The 19,604-nt window shown below is 47.5% G+C and overlaps 7 protein-coding genes across 7 annotated transcripts; 5 read left to right on the forward strand and 2 right to left on the reverse strand.

The window, feature by feature from the left end:
• Nucleotides 1–3,248: 3,248 nt before the first annotated feature.
• On the reverse strand, nt 3,249–3,824 carry CORC01_00071 (uncharacterized protein; the record flags this gene model as incomplete). Its single annotated transcript, XM_022611729.1, has 2 exons — nt 3,249–3,464; nt 3,744–3,824. 2 exons carry the CDS (start codon nt 3,822–3,824, stop codon nt 3,249–3,251), a joined length of 297 nt encoding a protein of 98 aa, XP_022481734.1.
• CORC01_00072 (uncharacterized protein) lies at nt 3,496–3,870 on the forward strand (the record flags this gene model as incomplete). The annotated part of the gene is made up of 2 exons (XM_022611730.1): nt 3,496–3,689; nt 3,729–3,870. 2 exons carry the CDS (start codon nt 3,496–3,498, stop codon nt 3,868–3,870), a joined length of 336 nt encoding a protein of 111 aa, XP_022481735.1.
• Nucleotides 3,871–5,074: 1,204 nt separating this feature from the next.
• On the reverse strand, nt 5,075–7,445 carry CORC01_00073 (uncharacterized protein; the record flags this gene model as incomplete). The annotated part of the gene is made up of 7 exons (XM_022611731.1): nt 5,075–5,376; nt 5,521–5,812; nt 6,353–6,473; nt 6,756–6,850; nt 6,940–7,029; nt 7,255–7,287; nt 7,371–7,445. 7 exons carry the CDS (start codon nt 7,443–7,445, stop codon nt 5,075–5,077), a joined length of 1,008 nt encoding a protein of 335 aa, XP_022481736.1.
• Nucleotides 7,446–7,592: 147 nt separating this feature from the next.
• Nucleotides 7,593–8,205, forward strand: CORC01_00074 (uncharacterized protein; the record flags this gene model as incomplete). Its single annotated transcript, XM_022611732.1, has 3 exons — nt 7,593–7,605; nt 7,698–7,849; nt 7,918–8,205. 3 exons carry the CDS (start codon nt 7,593–7,595, stop codon nt 8,203–8,205), a joined length of 453 nt encoding a protein of 150 aa, XP_022481737.1.
• A 1,158-nt stretch (nt 8,206–9,363) lies between these two features.
• CORC01_00075 (uncharacterized protein) lies at nt 9,364–9,906 on the forward strand (the record flags this gene model as incomplete). Its single annotated transcript, XM_022611733.1, has 1 exon — nt 9,364–9,906. The coding sequence occupies one exon, from the start codon at nt 9,364–9,366 to the stop codon at nt 9,904–9,906; it is 543 nt and encodes a 180-aa protein (XP_022481738.1).
• A 973-nt stretch (nt 9,907–10,879) lies between these two features.
• Nucleotides 10,880–11,651, forward strand: CORC01_00076 (uncharacterized protein; the record flags this gene model as incomplete). Its single annotated transcript, XM_022611734.1, has 2 exons — nt 10,880–10,882; nt 10,959–11,651. 2 exons carry the CDS (start codon nt 10,880–10,882, stop codon nt 11,649–11,651), a joined length of 696 nt encoding a protein of 231 aa, XP_022481739.1.
• A 5,155-nt stretch (nt 11,652–16,806) lies between these two features.
• On the forward strand, nt 16,807–17,070 carry CORC01_00077 (uncharacterized protein; the record flags this gene model as incomplete). Its single annotated transcript, XM_022611735.1, has 1 exon — nt 16,807–17,070. The coding sequence occupies one exon, from the start codon at nt 16,807–16,809 to the stop codon at nt 17,068–17,070; it is 264 nt and encodes an 87-aa protein (XP_022481740.1).
• Nucleotides 17,071–19,604: the final 2,534 nt, after the last annotated feature.

The following is a 19,604-nucleotide window of genomic DNA, read 5'->3' on the forward strand; positions in this document are numbered from 1 at the left end:
GTCAGTTACAGTGGTCACTGATCTAGAAACGTCTCTCTTTTCTACACTTGAGATCTAATCTTTAACCATCACTTTACGTGCTTGTGCCAATGTGATTACTGCTGTGGTGGCAGCAGCGAAAAGATGAATTAGTAGTCGTAATGCCGCTGCGTTGTCTTCCTGGGCTTGGAATGACCGGTGCTATTGCCGATGACAATCGAAATATCTGTCAATGTTTCTAAGTTCATAAGGTAAAACCACCTTTTAATATGCCTTTCAATGTGCTCCCTGTGATCTCCTGTCGATTTACGGGCTAGCCATAGATGTACTGAAAAAGCCTGTGCGATAAACTTGCCCGCAATACGGCTGACCTACGTCTTTCAGCTCCCTGCTCGAGGTGTTGTAACCTAAAGTGAAGGCTGGCCCTATTTCTAGCTGTAGCGATGCGACTCTTGGCTTCCATCTTCTGGCACTTGCAATAGGCCCTTCAAAGTGGACATCGTCGATCAACCTATTGCCTCTGAGATCCAATCTAATCCTATCGCCAGGCTCTGCCAACGAATGCTCAAGGTAAGAATATTGGCTGACGGAGCATTCCATAAGTAACTCGGGGACAAATGCCTTTTGAGATTGACGAGTGGGATGCTCGCTCAACACTCAACTGGAAACACTCAACTGGAAACACTCAACTGGAAACACTCAACTGGAAACACTCAACTGGAAACACTCAACTAGAGAATTCCACCAATTCCCACTGACGTCGTCTGTAGGCAAATTCAGCATCAAGTGCTGCGCTGTTTGAAATTGGGACAGTAGGAGCAAATTTAGTTTGATCTGGGGTATCTAGATGAATGGAGTTAAAATCCAGAACAGCTCAACCAGAAACAAACAAGCAGCCTTTTGAAAGAAAGCCTGGGTCCTGGACCTGCCTCTTTTAGTCCTTTTCTTCATCCTTTGTGATCAAACGAAATGATCAAGAAACTTTAGACAAAGATGCCTTCATGTGATGCATCCAAGTCAAAAACACGCACTGAGACATTTCGAATCGGTGCTACCTTTGGATGTCAAAATTCCGCTGTTGTTGCCACGTCCCCAAGGCCTTCGATGCGGTGGGTCGAGCCCTGCCCCTTTCCAGTACTTCGTAGGGCATTTTCTTATCAGAGATGGCGAATTACAGAGCATCTTCTCCACTAAATTGATTATCCTTAGGAGGCTCGTAGGGGAAATTATCTAGGGATATTCCGAGCACAAAGTACGGATAGACCTTTTCTCGGCTGTTCTCTCACCGACTCTCTCCTTGGTCCCGCCAAGGAGATAAAGCGTTCAGATCGTAGAAATCTTTACAGTTCTCCCTATTTGCCTATCCCCCCTGTCACGAAATCATCCTTATATGGGCAATCTTAATCAAATATATGTTAACGGCAATTTTTCCGGTTCTAGTCTTCCTCTGGACTTGGCAAAAATGTTGAACCCAAATTATAGTTGATGCATGTTCTAGGGGAATAAGCTAGCCGAAGTTCAAGAAAAAAGACAAATAGTGATGAATTTGTCAGCTGCTTCAAAACAGGCTAAGATTGGCATATGACAATTCCTGGGGTGTTGTTTGAGGATGGTGAACGAATGTGAGCGTCTCGCAGACAACTTGTGTTTATTATCCATTTCAAGATCGCCAGAGGTACAATGGCTTTCCATAATGAAACCACTATCGGAACCACGTTTTAAGTTCAAACTTCCGTTTAGTGCCATTTTGATCGTGCTTGTCTACCTAGCGCAGTGAACAGAATTTTTCAATAATAAATCGACGCTTGTATAGTTGAATGCTCTCAGAGTGAATCTGGTTCAAATGTGGGCAACAGTGAGAACGATGAAAGGGAATGCAGTACGATGATGTTGCTCTATTTCCATGTAAAGGGATTTAAGACTCGCCGATTCCAAGAATAGCACTGATTTTGTAGCTTTAAAAGTTATGATTACGTCGTCTAGAGCCGGTGCCAAGCTTCAATTATAAATATCATCACATCCTAGATCAGCAACATAGGCCAAAGACCTTCGCAGCAAGGCTAGACCCATGGAGTCTTTCACCAAGGACAATTAACCCTCCTGTTATCAACGACACCATGCAAGAAGATGTCGCAGAAAAGTGTCTGAAAGTCTCCCGCCTTGTCAGTTGAGTTGGCTTACAGCGGCTGCCTTCTGGTCCTTGAGTTTTTTACGTACTGACAGCGCATTTATGAACACCAACGTACAGCAACCCTCACCGGCCGTCGATAGAATAGACAGTACCGCCTGATGGGTGGATTTTGGTTGTACATGTTGGCCTTCCCGTCAGTCAGGCCAGCCTGAGGGAAAACGGCCTCCAGAGTTGAACATCGAACAGGCTGGAGGATGCCATGTCCAGGTATGCGTTGTTGGCAACGGAGAGTGAACAGTCCCGACTCTTCACATGGCGATCGAGTACGCGACATCAAATTGAAATGATGTGAATGATTCCTGGATGTATGCATCCTAGAGAGCTGTTTCGCCAAGATGAGACCGGGTGTTGAAGGCTTGGATCCTGACAATGTTGTGGGGGATGGTGGGAAGCTAGTCCCAGATGAAGATCAGAATCAGAATAATCGAAGCAGATAGATGTAACGATCAACACCGAGTTAGGCGCGGATGATAGCTATTCAACGGCCCTCAAGTTAGTGATAGCCCTGCATTGGAGGGAGATCGCTAAGGTTCAGGACGGACACTAATAAGGCATGAAGATGGAGATCGGAATTTTGAAAAACTTTGTGGCGGTGGATTCTTTACTTGATTAGACTCTTTTTCCTTACTGAACAATATTATATGAAGGAGCAACGGGTGGTGCGTACGCGACACAATATTCTAAAATAGGCTTTGGCAACGATGTATTGGCTTTGGTGTTTCGATCTTGGTCCGGGGCAGGTAGTCACCCGTGTACTTTTGGTAAAGAGCGCGGATGAAAGATTTGGCGAAGCACTCTAGCCAGTTGGTCAATGTCTTACCTCATGGGTATATACGGATGAAGACGGTTTGGCCAGAGAGAATCAATGGATGAGGTATTTTGTGGTGTTATTCTGTGGTGCTGCGGAATAATTTATGCGTCAACTCTCTTTGCCGCGAATCAAGCTGATCATCTACTAACCTCCCGTGGGCCGTAATGCATACAAGCCTTGAAATCCTTACTAAGAAGACACCGGAAACGTCCAAAGTGACCAAGGATTACCTTGCTGTCCCTCCAACACGGTTGACTGTAAATGAAATCACGGGCAGGGAAGCAAAAGCTCATCCACCGCCTGCTCCAGCTCCTTCATGGCGTCATGGAACTTCTGTGCCACCGGGGGTACTCGGGGCCGCTTCGCCATCTCAACCTCCAAAGCTCGGTCGGCCACACGCTTCTTGCGGACGGAGTTAGCCATGTCCTTGTCAATCTGCTGTTGGGAGCCAACCGCCTCTGCCTTTGCCTTGAAGACGGAGCACTAGGTGAATGGCGAGGATAGGACCGTGCCGATGACTGTGGCAGAGTGGGAGTTGCTAGATATATCCAACCACGCTGTCGAGGCCAGCGACCCAACCCGCATCATGCTCCAATGCTTATGGAACACCAAGGAGAACAGCATCACTTGGGAACCCGAGTGCGTAATCCAGGAGGACGCTCCCCTTGTCCAGGAAGCCTATGTTACAATCAACAACCATCGTAACATGTTAGACCCTCAAGACCGGGATCTCTGACATATCCTCAGTATTCAAACCCACACTTTCATCAGCGACAATAAGAAGGCCGACAAAGGGGCCGACGCCATCATGTCGGTCTCTTGGGTCGAATCTATGGAAGTCATAGATGTGTTGGAGTCGTTATCAAGGAGAACAGCCCCATACTGTTAGAGGAATTCTGGGAGAACGTGGGCCCTCGCCCCGCGCAGACGTGATTGCATGTTGCCACAGGCCTAGTGTGCCGAGAACCCGGTATACCCGCCTAGAGTGGCTCGGGAGCAGCCGGCTTATAACCTGCTGCGCTTAAGAACCAGGTCACGCGTGTGATGAACCTGAGTCCTATTCTTCGTACCAGTGACTTTCAATTGCCACGCATGCCCACAAGTGCTAGAAAGACTGTGTCACCCCCAGTTGCTTAAAGGTTTGCAAGTCAGTTGAAAAGGACGACAGTATGATTGGCCCACATCGTCGATTTTAATCATTTTGACGACTGAACACAAGCTCATAATTCAAATCTTCAACAGTCCAATCAGAGGACGCCGGTAACATTGGCTTTGGTGGGTCAATTAAGACCCATTTCAATGTCAGCGCCCAGAAAATGTGCTGCGCAGATCAGGGGGTTCAAGTAGTGATATATTGATGGGTTGTATTCTCCAACTATGGATCAGTCCTATTAATTGTATTTTACTCATATATCAGGGGTACTGCGGAGCTTCTCGATCGGGGGCTGCTCAACCACCCGACCGATCCTTCCACCTCACACACGCCGGCACACACACGCCGGTCTAGACCTCAACTTCCCCCCCAAAAGGATCTCGGCCTACCCCACTAAGCCTGATTCAGAAGCATATTAGTATTGGTACATATACATATTTTCATTATAATATCATCTTAGTATCAATGTGTTTCTATTATATTTTAATTTCAAAGAAACGCCTTAGAAGGTTTGTATAAAAAGTACCTTAAATTGTCATAAATCTAACCCTAACTTTAGTTTAAATCTTAACTAATAATCCCAACCATCATTAACTTATAATTATCAATATAATATCCGGATATCAGTTTAATTCTGATATCAGTATATATCAACGTACTATTGCTATGGAGGTGTGTAGGGGGGGTAGGCCGACATCCTAGGGGGTCAGTTAATAAGAGGTGACTGCTGCACACACGCCCAGACTGGCTCGTAGTCAAAATAAGGTTGGCAAACGGTCGTTCCCGCCAGACAAGCTGGCACTCGGTGAAAACCCGAAGTTGAACCGGACAAGTAGCGATTACAGTAGAAGTCTTCGAACACGACGATAACCAAGTGACATCTTCCATCATTCATCAACGTTCACATGCTCTCTACCCAACAACACCCATCAAACCCAGTTTATGTGTTGGCAAGGTACGCTGACTTATGCTCTGTCCACTTCCTCGCCCCAACCTCCACGTAGCCGTCCACGATGGCCGACTCAGACTGCCGCAGCCGGACATTTTCCTTGACCTTCGCAACCTGCACCACCTCGGCCGCGATCCACACACGTTCGCAGTGCAGCGCCGTCTTGAGCCCCCGCGCCTGGCACAAGGCCTTGGCGCTGCTCTCGCGCTTGTTATAAGCTTCTCCACCGGAGTGTTGTCCGCTTTTGCCTCCGCCTCCGCCTCCGCTGCGTCGGGTCCTCGGTGGCTTTTGAGCTGGTGCAGATGCGTCGTCGCTCGGTTGGCCAGCGTGCACATCTCAACGTCTGCGTCGCGCAGCTTGATTTCCTCGTGCCAGTCCCTGCCCATCGTGCACATCATGGCGGCGCGCTGATCCCAGGCGTACGTTGGGATGTGGACATAGGTTTCGAACCGGCGGTATGCTGCAGCTAGAGCCGCAGGCAATGGCCACCGCTAAGGGCTTTCCAGTCTGGAATGCGAGATGGGTCACGTCACCGAGGAGGACCCAACCAGCGCTGCGGAGCGCGACTGCGTTGTGAAAAGTAGGCAGGAGGTTTCTCACGGCGACGAGGGCGGCAGTCTCTGATGGTGGGAGCGTGGGGCAGGAGCCGGGTCTGCTAGGGCGGGCATTAGCCACGACCACGGCCATGATCACGTCCACTTCAACAGCCCGCAGGTAGAGGAGGAGATGCTGTGATAAAGGCTTGCAAGAGATTCGATCCCGGCCTTGATGAGCTGGAGGGTGACGGCGAGAGTGGTGACGAGGGCGATAAAGAAGAAGGGCACCCAGGGGCTTGCCGCTCCTCCATCACATGTTTGTGATCGCGTGCTGGGAATAAGATTGGTGATAGTGTTGATAGTACTAATGCCGATGATATTGATGCTGATGGTTTTGAATACGAAGGCTGATGAGCTCTGAAGAGTGTGGTCGTAAGAGACACAATCAAGAAAGAGAAGTCATTTGAATGAACGACGCGGCAGTCCCAAATAGTTACGGCAAAGAAAAAGGCTTCCACAATCAACTATGATGGTCATAAACCATGGTGATCTGTCATGTTCAAAGAGGGAACTGCTGCAAGCATGTTTCATGTCCATTAAGATTCAGAAACTGATTTCCACATCCGAGTTCCGTGGTCACAATCCATGAAAATCTGCCAGAATAACATTAAATGCTTCCAAAGCCAAGTTTTGTGGCCACAAGATTCAGAAACGGTCTTTTGAAAGAGAATACCGCGCCAGTCGTGGCGCTCCTCATCAAGCGTTGAGACCTTTCTTCGGTAAGCCCTGGGGGAGGGGGCTGATCAATATCAAAGCGTCCGTCGTGCTGCTCGTGCCGCAGGATCCAAGCCGGACTAGGCAAGGCGGACTAGGTGAGGCCATCCATCTGGGTGGGATTGGAAATGGATGGAATTGTCTCGTTTGTTGTATGGTCAAGATGTGTGAAGATTGGGCGATTTGACAGTCTGTGTTTCTCAGTCGCATCTCCCATCACGGCTTTTTGCGTGCTTGAGCACACACACATATATATATACCTCTAAGCAAGAAAGGCTCCAATTATGAAGGCAACAGGCAAACTCAGGCAATCTGTAGTCCTATATCTACCTCCTATCTATCATTATCCGCCGCCACAATACCACATGAGTCGGACAGGGGAGCGCCGCTGTGCTACATCGTCGAGTGCGATACCATCGATCTTCTCCCTCCTCCGAGCCCCTGCCGTCGTCTCTGTCTTTAGATCTGTCCTCCTTAATGTCAGCTACATCTACTGCATCTACTTCTCCTGCCTATTGCTTCTCACAGTGGCTATCGTCTAGTTACGATCAACTCGCCTAGCTCCTTCCTGGTGCAATCTTTTGCCATGCCCATAACCGCCGCCACCTCGTCCACCGCTGCCGCAGCCAGACCTTGCTCACATCCAACACGTTATAAGGTCACGTTACAAGGCCCATTACGGTCCTCGCTGAGCTACTTGCTGTTTCGGAAGACTGAGCTGTAGTTCTTATAAGGCTCTTTGCCGTTCAACGACCTCTGGTTGTCAAAGAGGACAACGTCCCTTCGACACATGACCCCCCCAACCATCACTCCTTCAAAACCGAGTACGACAGCAGCGACCCCAGTCACAACAAGACTCACCCTATCCCGCTTGCCAGGGGACTTATGGCGGAGCTGCAAAACGCAATAGCTGAAGCTGCGCCTTTCAACCCAACGCGGTCAATCCATGCCCGCTTCGATATCCTTCTACAGTCCACCGAGGCGGGAGCGTTCTGGGGCTTCGTCTCACAATCGCGCTCGGCTTCTTGTGGTCCCCCAATGTCCTCCAACATCTCAAGTAGGCTCAAGACCGAGTCCGGCCCGTCAAATAAACACTGGCCCTGGGTTCCTTGTACCTTGCAACCTTCACACGCACAGTGCAAACTTCCACACCACGACAACCTCACCCTTTGGACAGCGCGCATCACACATCATACATCATGCCCGGACATTGTGAGCCGTCGGGAGCTCCGTTGCAACCGATTTCGCAGTCACATCAAGCATATATCTCTTCGCTAACACGTGTCATCGAAGCGATTGAGCAGCTCGCCGAAACCCACAAAATAACCTGCTCGGCGCCATCAACCAGGTCGAAGCCGTTTCCACTGACAAGCCACACTCTCTCGACATCTCCAGCATTCTCCATCGCCTGCCTGACGCCGTCATTCGCGCTCTATTGCCGCTCCTCGAATTAGACGTGAGAATGACCAGGGCAAGCTCTTCTTCAAGGCCCTCTCCGCGTCTTCCAGTCGCTGTCCGGACAAGAACGAAGCCTTTCGCATCCTATCCGGGGCCGCACACATTCGACGAACCACCGAAGCCTTCGCACGAAGCCGCAAGGTGGTCGGAATTGCCCTGCAGGACATTGAAGCCGCCTCAAAACACGTGGACAAGCTTGACAGATCATGCAGTGACTTTCAGATGCAAGATGAGGTTTCCATGATCAAACGCGATTTCCGTACACCCCAGGATGAGGCGGAAATTTCTGTGGAGGCATCGGGCTCTGGGCAGCACTACACCCGAGCAACAGATGCTGGTGACGCGCGGGAGTAAATGACGATGCTGACGATCCCAATCTGAGCACTGCAGACACTCCTGTCATTGAGACACGGAAACTGTCACCAGCGCCAGCAGCGACACGCAGAGAATCATCTAAGGGCACCGAACAGTTTGAGCAAGCGCGCTCAGGGAATTCTGCAGCCTCTCCTCAGAATCCCGACGACTCTTTCTTAGCGGATGTCAGCACGGGAGATTTCGACAACCAGGAAAGGCCAGAACCGCAACGCAGACCACTTTGACGAAGACTCCTGCTTCTTTGCTAGGCTAGGCCTCCGGAATCAGTGCTTTGATACCCTCAGCGACACTAATAACACCAGGAGCAGGGACATGACATCCGAGCCACTCGTCAGTGACACCAACGTGGATGTTTCCAGCTTGCTGCGCAAACAAACAGCATCTCCTACGTTAGCCAGTGAATGGCGTTGAGATGGACGCAATCTCGGCCAAGTTGGACGCAGCCCCAAACCCTGACACCGAAGACGTCACCACGAATGACTCCTTGGACCTAGTTCTTGATGCGGCGTTCAAAAATGTGGTAGCTGCCGTGAATCTGGTTGAGGAATACCGGGTCTCATGAGGGGTCGCATTGGGGTTTGAAACCGTAACTCAGAGGGGCGGTGCACTTATTCGAAATACATGTATGGAAGTGCAGGAGAGGTACCACTGATGGTTGAATCGTGAAAAGGACGTGATAGCAAGATGTTTGTGTTTCTTCCTTCCCATCGTGGCCACTTCGCACCCTCGAATTCCGGGCCGTGGGGTCCGTCTTAAGGTACCAAGAGATCGACCTCCCGCACCTTCGCTTTAGACTTTTACCATTCAAATTCAGCAACAACCAACTCGGCATGTCTCAAACAGAAAATCACTTTGAGAAGAGGGCATAGACACCAACCGTGCAGTCTGTCCAGGTGGCCCCTAGCCGTATTTCGATTCCTCGTCTGTCCCGTGTGCGATATGTAAATGGCATAAGTTCTCGTCTGTTCAGGCCGCTGAGCAACCCTTTCCCGGCGGTTTGATTCTCTTGCAGTCTGCTTGAACTTGCGTTCATTTTCGGAAAGTTCATTTCTTTCTCCTTCAAAATGTCCGCATGTGAACGTGCATCCGACCGTGGCTCCCGCTCTCAGCGCAGCTCCCGTCGACCACGTCCAAGTGATGACCCGGCACGGCCTCAACATCACCCGACTAGTTGATAATCTACTCGTCGTCCTCAACGATGTTAAGGTTCGGGAAACGGTCCTGGACGCGACCTACCATGACACCCAAGACCCCTGGTGGATTTTTTCTCCCTGGGGATCCCCCGTTCGGGCAACCACCAAGCCATGCACGCCCATGTCTTGGACTCGCCGGCCTTCATCCGAGAGTGCCTACCCGGCAGACCACCTCAGCCAGATCCTTTGCATCGTGTACAGTAAAGACTGGGCTACCGCAAAGCTCAAACACAGCGGCAAGCTGGTCAACGCCCAGAAGACGAGGGAGCTTGATGTGAACATCGAGGTCATTCTAGAGCTGGACCTGGAGGCCTGCAAGAATAACGGCAACATCTCCGGCATATCTTCGATGCGGAAGCCAACCAATAAAGACCCCATCTCTTCTAGCGACATCTGCCAAGGCCTTATGCTCCTGCTAATCGCCCCAGCCGACGATGACGAGGCCAAAGACGGTCGTTCCTTTCTCGCTCATGGTTACTATCTCTAATTATAATCTTGCTCCTCCATCCTTTTGATTAAAAACTCAATCCAGTGGCAAGATTCGGTGTAGGTATTGCAAGTTGCCGGAACTGTGTCGAGTTCTTGACCTCGGCGACTAAAGCCCTTTGGCTAACACCCATGCCAGGCCTTCCGAACCTGAGAGTAGGCTTCAACGAATCAAGATTGAATGTTCGCCTTTTTCTCACCCGATGAAGGAGTTATGATTTAAAGGTTGTTTAATTGTCCCTAGGCGAGGTTCTGCCTAATCATACTCAAGTCAAACATGTAAGGATTCAGGATAAGTTCAACATTGAGAATTTGAGCATTGATCCCTTGGTTTGATCTCAAGATAATGGAAAGGTGGTGTCCGCAGCCAGAATTCCAAGGTCCCAGTCACATTGATCAAATTTACATTGGAATGGCCTTAGGAGTTGTACAAGGAGAGAGACATTAAAGGAGGAAACCATAATTAGCAACGAAACTATTGAAAAGAGCACTGTAGTCGATCGCTGAATGTCAGCCTACCTAGATGAGCAAAATTACTTGACTGAAATCTATTTATACATTACTACGCATCATATTGGAAAACTTGCGAGATACCGGGCGATATTTCCTTTTTCTGAGCTGTTTCTCACTATCATACCTACCTAGAAGAAGCAGGTGCAAAAGACGCACCTTCTTTCTTCACCTCCCTAAAGTCCTACGTCGCGTCTCACGGTTTTGCTAACGCGACAGGCATCGCGTCTTGAACGCAGCCAAAACGGGAAGCCACGACTATAAAACAATACATTTTGCGCCAGTATTCAAAATCTCTCGATCCCTTCTTCAACCTCACGAATTTATCACACATTCGCTCATCCCCACATCACCACGCGCGTTAGGCGGTCATCACGTTATCCTCAAGCTCATCCATATATCCCAATGCATTAAACATACATTTCCATCATCCGTAAGGCTATTTCGCTTGGGATTCACTCACGATGGTTGGTATTCTCATTCCCAAAATTTCTCTTACCCTTCGCCTACGTTCACGAGCTGAAGATTTTGCGGTATTCCCAGAGAGCCTCCAAATCTGCCCCCTCGAAGAAGACCCTTCGCTTCGCCCTCCTTCCCGCCCACCTCGCTGCCGATCGAAACGAGTCCCCAGACCCACTCTCCCTCTCAGCCGTCACCCCGACCGCAATCCTCCGACGCCCCGACCGCGTCGTCGTCAAGACCGAAAACCCCGAGATGACTGACGATGAAACAAATGGAACCGAGCTCCCCGACTCTTCCAGCGCCATGTCTGAAGAACTAACCAATTTCAACGATGGAGAGTGGGTATTAAACCGCACTCTAAAATCTGTCATCGGTCTTCCCAATGCACATCGCCACAAGAGGGCCAAAACGCCATTCGATATTGAGGCGGTTATGGCGGAGCGCAAAGCTGAGGCAGCAGCAGCAGCACTGGTGGATTCCCGCAACACGACTCTCGATCAGGAGCCCGATATCCTGCCTTCGATTGAACTGGGCACTCGTCCAGTGGAGCAGCTTTCCAACCTTCAACACGACGCATCTCGCGCTTCTGCGTTGCGCAAAGGCCTGTTTTCACGCTCGCCAACCAAGCCTGGAGACAAGCAGACACTCGGGGACCGACCAAGCACTACTTGGGAAATTCACAGAAACTTCCTGCGTGCCTGGGAGGCCCAAAAAGATGAAGCCAGGAGGATGGCGGCGGTGATTGCGGAGGGAGAGGATGTACTTTGGGGTTGAATTTGTGATTTTGGGATTTACTCTGGGAAAGATGTGATATGGGCATCGTAATGGTATCTTGGGATCTTTAAGTCTCGCTGTTCCCTTGATGTTTTCCTGAGCTCATCCGTTTCCTGGTCTTCTTGTACGACACTATCTAATTTCCATTCTCCTTAATATTGGATGATGCTGTTGTAAATGACCTTTTGAATGTTAATATTACATAACTCTGACCATTTAGGCTGAAAGCTATGTTTATATGTGTACGGAAAGCCATTGGAGTGTTTAAAATCTGGTTTCGCCAAAAAAGAAAAGAGAAAAGGAGGTACCGATGTTTCATGAAGGGTTTTAAGCAACTGCATCAGCCTATTAAACAGGTTCATCATATTGAAGAAGTATTCACCCAACTTTAACTACGCCGTAGTCTTCATTAACATGTCCAGCTTCTTTTAATGTCGTCTTGTAGTTCAAATCTTGGTTGCGATTGTCAAAATTTGAGCCTGGATATAGCACCGGTTCCATCCCCAAGACCGTTTCGGTCACCCACACCACTAGAATTACATTGATTCCTTGAAGCAGCTACAAATTCTTCAAGCAATGAGTGCGAGAGACCCTGAGATTCCCTTAAAGTAAAATATGGATGGAAGGAAGTCTTATTACGTACACCATCTATTAATATTCACTAGCTTTAAAGAATTTTCGACGATCTTCCTGCCGTTGCTTGCCGCTATGCTTTGGACCTTTCTTTCTCTGCATTTTGAATATATGTTGCAACGAACCCTTAGTTTTCTGCACTAATTGGAAAGATCCATAACAGTCCTGAGTCTGACATTGTTCATCACTGTTTCTTCTCCACTTCCTATCACGTTCATCTTTTCTTCAACTGGCGCGCCATCGCTTGAACCTGCGAGTGGTGAAAAGATTCTTTCTGTTGTTGTGTTTCATTCAAAGATAGTTTAGAGTGCGCCGAGGTTAATATTGATCAATTCGTTTTATATTCTATGATAGTAACTGATAAGTCGGCTTTATCTCGTGGCATTTCAAGTGTCAATTTAAAGTCCAATAATGCGACGCTTGCCACAAATAGCATGCACTAAAGAGCACCATCAAATGCGGATTGAGGCGGGGACGTTAGCGACGGCAACTTGACTCCTGCTCCGTTGCTGCAAGACTATTTATTCCGTATTCTGATTCCCCTCTTACCACTTTGGCTCCCAAACGCAGATACGCAAATTTTAAAAGAATACTAAATTTAATATTGCATAGTCGTTCCTATAGACTCGTCTCTATCGGTCAATATTTTTTAACCACTGCCGGGACCGTAAACGATGGAACTATTTATAGATTAATAGAAGCAATAAGGAAGTAGGGAGGGATTAAAATAAGTCGCACGCGAACCCTTTTGCTGCTCTCCTGGGTCCGCTCGCTGTGCATCAGGACGTACTGGGAACACTTGTACCGCCAGATTGTGAGTTACCCTTCTGTTACAGCCATAGTGACATCGAACACGCCGTCCCGCGTACTCACCGGTGCGGCGGTTCAGGTTGTATTTGAAGCTTGAGAATGCTTCCGCCCTTGGAGGGGCAAGGCTGACGGTGGCGGACGGGGCCATTGTGTATAAGGCCACGGCGGCGGCAGAAGATATCGCTGCACTTGGCTGTTTAGAGAAGGCGTGAAGCGTAAGGAGGTGCCATGTTGCGCTTTATGAGGCAGTCGCTGGTGCTAAGTAGACCGATACCCTCTTCATTGATCGCTTAGCCCTTCCTGGGTTTTCTGGGAGAGTAAAGAGAACTGGAGCAAACATCGGTCTTTCTCATGACTCGGAATCAATCTCTAACATTCAATCACTGCATGTAACAAGAGCGAGACGGTCATGAACAATTTACCAGAAGCGGCACCCTTGCCACTCTACAAGACCTATATGAGCCTATATGGCTGGAACTTTCGAGCAGAATACCCACTTGCATTTGATAGAATCTTATCTCGGCCACATTATCTCTAGAAGCTCCTTCAATATCCAGCGTTCCCTGTAGGCACCAAGCATGATTGACACTCGCTCTAGAAATAGTCTTGAAGGACACGAGGAATAAACTGAGAAAATTTAGTTGAAACCGTTGTGTGAGAACACCGAAACTTCATTCCTCGTCAATATTTTAGAAATTAAGAAAGTTTCCTAATAATAATTGTATAAATATTATTACTTAATTATAACCAGAGCAAGTCATGAATCTTAACTATATAGATATTTCAAGATAAAATTATCTTCAGGGTGGCAGGCAAAATTAGTGAAAGAATATTTAGCTCTTAGTCATGACATAGTTTTTGATCAATTCCTTACTTCGACCTTCTTCAGATCCGTTCTGCTTAACACCAAAACTGTTAATAAAAGGATAGTAGAAATATTATTTTATGAGATGGATCAGGTTCTAGGCACGGGAGCAATACACACCATCTATTAACGCTTAATTACTCTCCTTCGATTTAAAAGACATGAATGTAGCAGCGCAATAGGATTCGTGGACCAGAGCCGATGCTATGTCAAGATGAATGACATACCTCACCACCGCCTTTACTATAGCGCTGCCCACCGAAGTGTTACAAACGTCATTTGGCTGCCGCAAAAAGGAAATCTCTTTTCAGGAGAGGTATTCAGGCACTAGCTCCTTCATATTTGGGCCAGGAGTTGGCGTACGGGCTCAGCAAAATAGTAGTTAGATCAGGCGTAGCTGCCCTGGTAGCGTGAAAAATAGTGGGCCTCCTTTCATACCTTTGACTACGTCCTCTATCCCTTGGCTTCAATGCCTCTTAATTCATTCCATCTTACGAGGTTAGGTGGATCCAATATAATATAAAGGTTACCAAAGGTATCAATAAGAATCGTCAAGGCGACTGTAGCTTTCTAGGTTAAGAGTTGGTAGATAATCTAGAACCAAGAATAGGGCTAGCATTCTTGAGGGAGGGCTGTCAAGAACCATGGCTACAACCATGTCGCGAGGTAGCATTCCCAAGAAATGTTCCATACTCCTTGGACTTCTTTGTTGTTTCATGCTGCTTAGCCCCAATCCATATTTTTAATCTTAGCTGCGACCCAAAACGAGCAGCTCCACGCCCCTGTAGGGCGCAAACTTAGTGGATGATTCCATCCTGCAGGTCATGGTAAGCGTAAACTATCTTAAATAAAGTATAAAAGTTTGGAAAAGGACATTCAACTTCAGAAAAGACGTCCTCATCGGCAATATCTCTGCCTCGTCTTAGCAACGCCTTTTGCATCAGCGCAATTCTTAGGAGACCGCAGCGCTGAATCTGGCAGCGCACCGATGATAGCGCGCAACGACTAACCAAGGTTAAGTAGTTATAGAAACTACTTCTAGTACTAATTAGACAGAAGTGAAACAACACCTGTGGAGTGGATGTCGGAGTATGCAGTGTTTGTTCAAAGGTGCTTGCAGGCTTCGACACAAATTCACGGCCCTTCGTCAATGTACCTTCATCTCCGGCAAATCAAATAACTTTGAAGATACTTGACGATAGTTTCATTAATGCCACGCACATGAGCGGGTCTTTCTATAGTCCGAAGATACGATCAAAGATACACACAACGGCTCCTCGGTCATCTCGGATCCAAATCGATCATGAGGAATGCTGCTTTGTGGCTGGGAAGGTCGTAAAATCTGTCTAGAAGACTATTTCCAGTGCCTTAAGACGGTAAAAGACTGTGGAAGTACTCGGCCAACCATTTAGTATTCTCAGCCTTTCGATCGCCGTCGACGATCCAAGTTGGAGGATGAGGCTGGAAAGCAACCTGAGAAAAGTGCGGTTGATGTGCTTTAGAATAAGCATTATCCTACCTGGACTAGTGGAATTTTTATTTATCATAGGTGCTTTAAGCACCGATTGGTGTAAATGCCACCAGATATCTACCTTGTAATCGCAACGTCAAGTGGGAAGATTATAGGTGTCTGTCAAACATCTGGATCCAAATGTTGCACTGGGTCACCAAAAGAGACAACCTTCCAAGCGCACGCCCCCTCAGTGACGGCCTCGTTGGCGCTGAGGATTTGGGAGCATGGCCCGCAACTGGTCCTTGGATATTAAATTGAAGTCGGGACGGACGTCTGGTTGTATGGGCTTTTTTGGCAACCAAGCGGCGGCATTTAGTTGGATTCACCACTGTGGATAGAAATTTTTGCCACGACTTTCAAGTCTGTGCTGCAGTAGGTAGGCAGGCGCCTGGGCTGTCAGTCGCCTGGCGGGACATTCGGGTTCTCGGGCTGTCAGCGGGGGCATAGGACTTGAGAGCTCCAGCATACTGACCTGGCCGACCAAGGCACGCGCTGTGGATAGCACCGTATAATCTCACGGCGCCAGGTTCTGGCCCAAGAGTTCAAATAGCCTCAAATTGAAGAATGCTTGGTCTTACGCGTGCAGTGCGCCGATGTGGGCACCCTCCTGGATAAAACGTGCCGACCATTCGAGTCATGTATGTACAATTCTTTCAATAGATAATTAAGCAGAAAAACTCTATCTTAACTATAATTTAATAAGCTTTTAGCTAATCCAAAATCGTATACACCGCTATTGCTCTTTAATAACACATTAGTCATGTTTTACAGTGTTTAATGTTTCATATTTAATAATCCTTGTTTCACTGTTGCAAATTCAACTGAAAAGCTCCAAGACCCGGCGGATGATTTAGCCGGTACTCATGTCTGATGTAGCCATAGTTTCAGAGACACCAAATGGCCTGGTAATACAAGTCTTACATCACTTGACAAGAGTCGGTAAAATGAGTACTCTGGAGACTCGCGAGGCTCATATCTACGCTTGCCGTGCTTTCCGTGTCCCACATAGCTTTTGGCCAGCAAGGGCCTCGATTCAGAATCCAGATCTCAACTGATTAATTTCTGATGGCAGAGATCAGCGTGATTGTATTACTGAATAGGGGCCCTTATTGGCTAAAAGCTATATAGGACACGGAAAGCACGGCAAGCGCAAATACGAGCCTCACGAGTTTCTACGGTACTTAAATATTGTAAAAGCCACCTCTCTCCTGCACATTTCTCAATAGCGACTGCTCCTTAACTGAACGAACAAACTCCCCTTTATATCTTGTTTATCTTTTCTCTTTATAAACAGTTTTCTCTATCATCTTAAGCTCATAAATACCAACGGAGCCATGAAGTTCGCCGCTGCGATCCTCGCCTTTCCAAGCGTAGTCCTCGCTGCCGAAGTAACCTGCTGCGCCGTTGGCGACGAATCTTCAATCAACAAGGGCGATATTGAGTATGCCATCAAAAATCGGGCGACCGAACTAGGCATTCCCGGAGGCGCCCATTACACATACAGATGGACAACGTGCGTTAATGAAGATGCCATTTCTCGACCTGCAGCCGTCATTTCCACACCTTACTGTAAGTTTCGCATGTCCTTCTTTTCGTAATACTCGCAATAGATAAAATAAATACGCCGATGTATTGGACTACGTCCTCAGGATCGGTGTACTCCTTTTCTTTTTTTCTACTCCACTATTTACCTATACCTCGCGCATAATAATAAGGCATTACTAATCCGCATTTGTAAAGTTACCACATTGAACGGTATTACCACACTAGCCGATGGTCAAGTGGAGTGTGGGGTCAATGGGCCAAGCTGGATTGTATGTCAAAATTGACGATGCAGCATTTCCCAACCAGGGCTTGCGTGGCTGGAGGTACCACGGGGTCTGCGGCACGTGCCGCACCACATGCTTCGCGCTGAATCACAGTGCAGTATTAGTGTGGGGTCGGTCTCTCAGATCTTAGGGTTATACAGCTTAAACCATAATTGATCGGGTTCGTTAATCATTGCGCTAAATCGCCGGGTGTTGTCTTAAAAGAATCTTCTGCCCATACAAGGACAATGCACGTATTTCTTATCCCAACGCACCAGCGTAAAGCCAAGGCGTGTGCGGAAGATGGATAATTAAAGGTCGATCAGCCTTCTCCCTACACCGCTGATCGCTAGTCGCATCGTATTTACAGAGCCACGCCAATACCTTGGGCTCAAAAGTTTCTATGAGAAGTTTAAACCGTGGAATTGATTGCTTGAAATTTCCTGATAACACTAGAATTGAATTATCTGTCAAGCTGGCGATGATGCGAGTATATTGGGCAATGCTGCAACCTTGTGCTAAGGCTCGCCGTACTCCATCCTTGAACATGGTGTTGGTTACTTTGGCTTTTCAGAACCACGGTCGCATACTTTTCCACCGTCAAAGGAATAGAAGCCTCCAGGCATGTGCAGCCCCATGCGCGGCCGCATCATCCCAGGTAATCGAATTGGAATTCTCTCTCAAACTGGCGGTGATGCACGCATTGTGGGTGGCGGTTCAGGATTTTTAGGCCAGGCGTTGCGGTATCATCATCACCTGCTGCCTTCCCGAAACCTAAAGTGTGTATTGGATTCAGAGCAATGTGCTCCTACGATTTCCCAAATAAGCGGCAGATTTGTTGTTCGCCCAATCACAAGAGCTCTTTACCTACCCGAGATGGGGGGGTTTTCCAAAGGGATCCATGCCTATACCCGACTTATATATAGTGGTTAAGTTTTATCTTTCTGCCTATATAATAATAAAAATAAATAGAAATTATAAAACGACTTTTAAAATCATAAAATACTAATCTTTTTAATAATATCTTAAATTACCTAAACGTTTTTTTCTTTCTTTAAATATTTAAATAATTTTTTTTTAATTATTTATTTTAAAAAAGAATTTTTTTTAAAAAAGGGAAAGAATAGTATTTTTAAATTTTATTATTTATATATCGTATTTTAGATCTTACCTGCTTCGGTAAGCCCTTATGACCTCTAAGATCACTAAACGTACATCCTTTCTGGGCACTGTTGAAACACCCCCCCTCCAGCCCGTATAGGTAGAGGAGGCCCGCAGGACCACTCCAGGCGTGTCATATTTTGGTCGGTAACTCTCAAAGATGCTGCCGGAGCGGCTGCACGGTAGTACGGGTCAATGAAATGGAAATAGCAGATCTTATTTGTTAAATAGAGGGGATATCGCCTGCTATTAGCGTGGAAGATGCTGTTAAAGACGGATGGTTTGAAAATGTCCAAAAAAGTCTCGAGCATATGAGTAGGTGACGAGGACGCGATCTTACGCTGGTTGCCAAACTAGCAACCAAGCGAGGCAATCTCGCTGGAGGCCGATGTAGAAGTCGTGTAGATCTCCTCCACAGTGCACCCAATTTTACGTGCTCAAGCGTCCAGAATTTTTATGCGGTTTGAGCAATGTGCATCTGGAGTTTGTACATGTAAGCAACAAGCCAAACATTCCTAACCTCGGAGCGACTGCTTCCGCTGCGTAGAACCGCCATCTACAAGCCACACCAAAGGAACTTTGTTCAATCTCCTCCTCAAATCCCGACCGCGAATAATGACACAGACTGAGGCATCTAGCTTAGCTATATGAGAGGTGCATAACCTTACGCTGAAGGATTGAAGCAGTTGGATGTAAACGGAACAACCAGCATGGCTGGCAGGTGCTTATGGCACTAGGCTCCTTGGCTTGTTGAGCACTCTTTGTTCGGACGTCGCTTGTCCTAAGAGCTGATGTCAAGTATCCATCCCCTAACCTTGAGACTTGGCAATGAGCTTTAGAGGCTGAGTTTTTATTTATTCCAATATACTATCGCGCAATATGTGACAGAATAGATGCTCTGCAAGGCTTGGTCTCTGCTTCTAATGCTTTGTTTGACGAAGACGTCAATGACAGCAGAATAATCAAGATAGCGGCAGATAACGACTGCGACAAGCAATTGGAAGGTTGACCGAAGCCCGCAAGATCAAGTAGCACAACATATAGCAGAGCTTACGCATAAACAACATATATGTAGATGAACGCAGCAACCCTTCAAACAACACCGACCACAATCACCACCGAGCTGGTACCGCCAATATCAATAGTATCCATATTATAGTCGA

Source organism: Colletotrichum orchidophilum, assembly GCF_001831195.1.
Source record: "Colletotrichum orchidophilum strain IMI 309357 chromosome Unknown Scaffold_1.1, whole genome shotgun sequence".
In the NCBI taxonomy this organism is placed as follows: domain Eukaryota; kingdom Fungi; phylum Ascomycota; class Sordariomycetes; order Glomerellales; family Glomerellaceae; genus Colletotrichum; species Colletotrichum orchidophilum.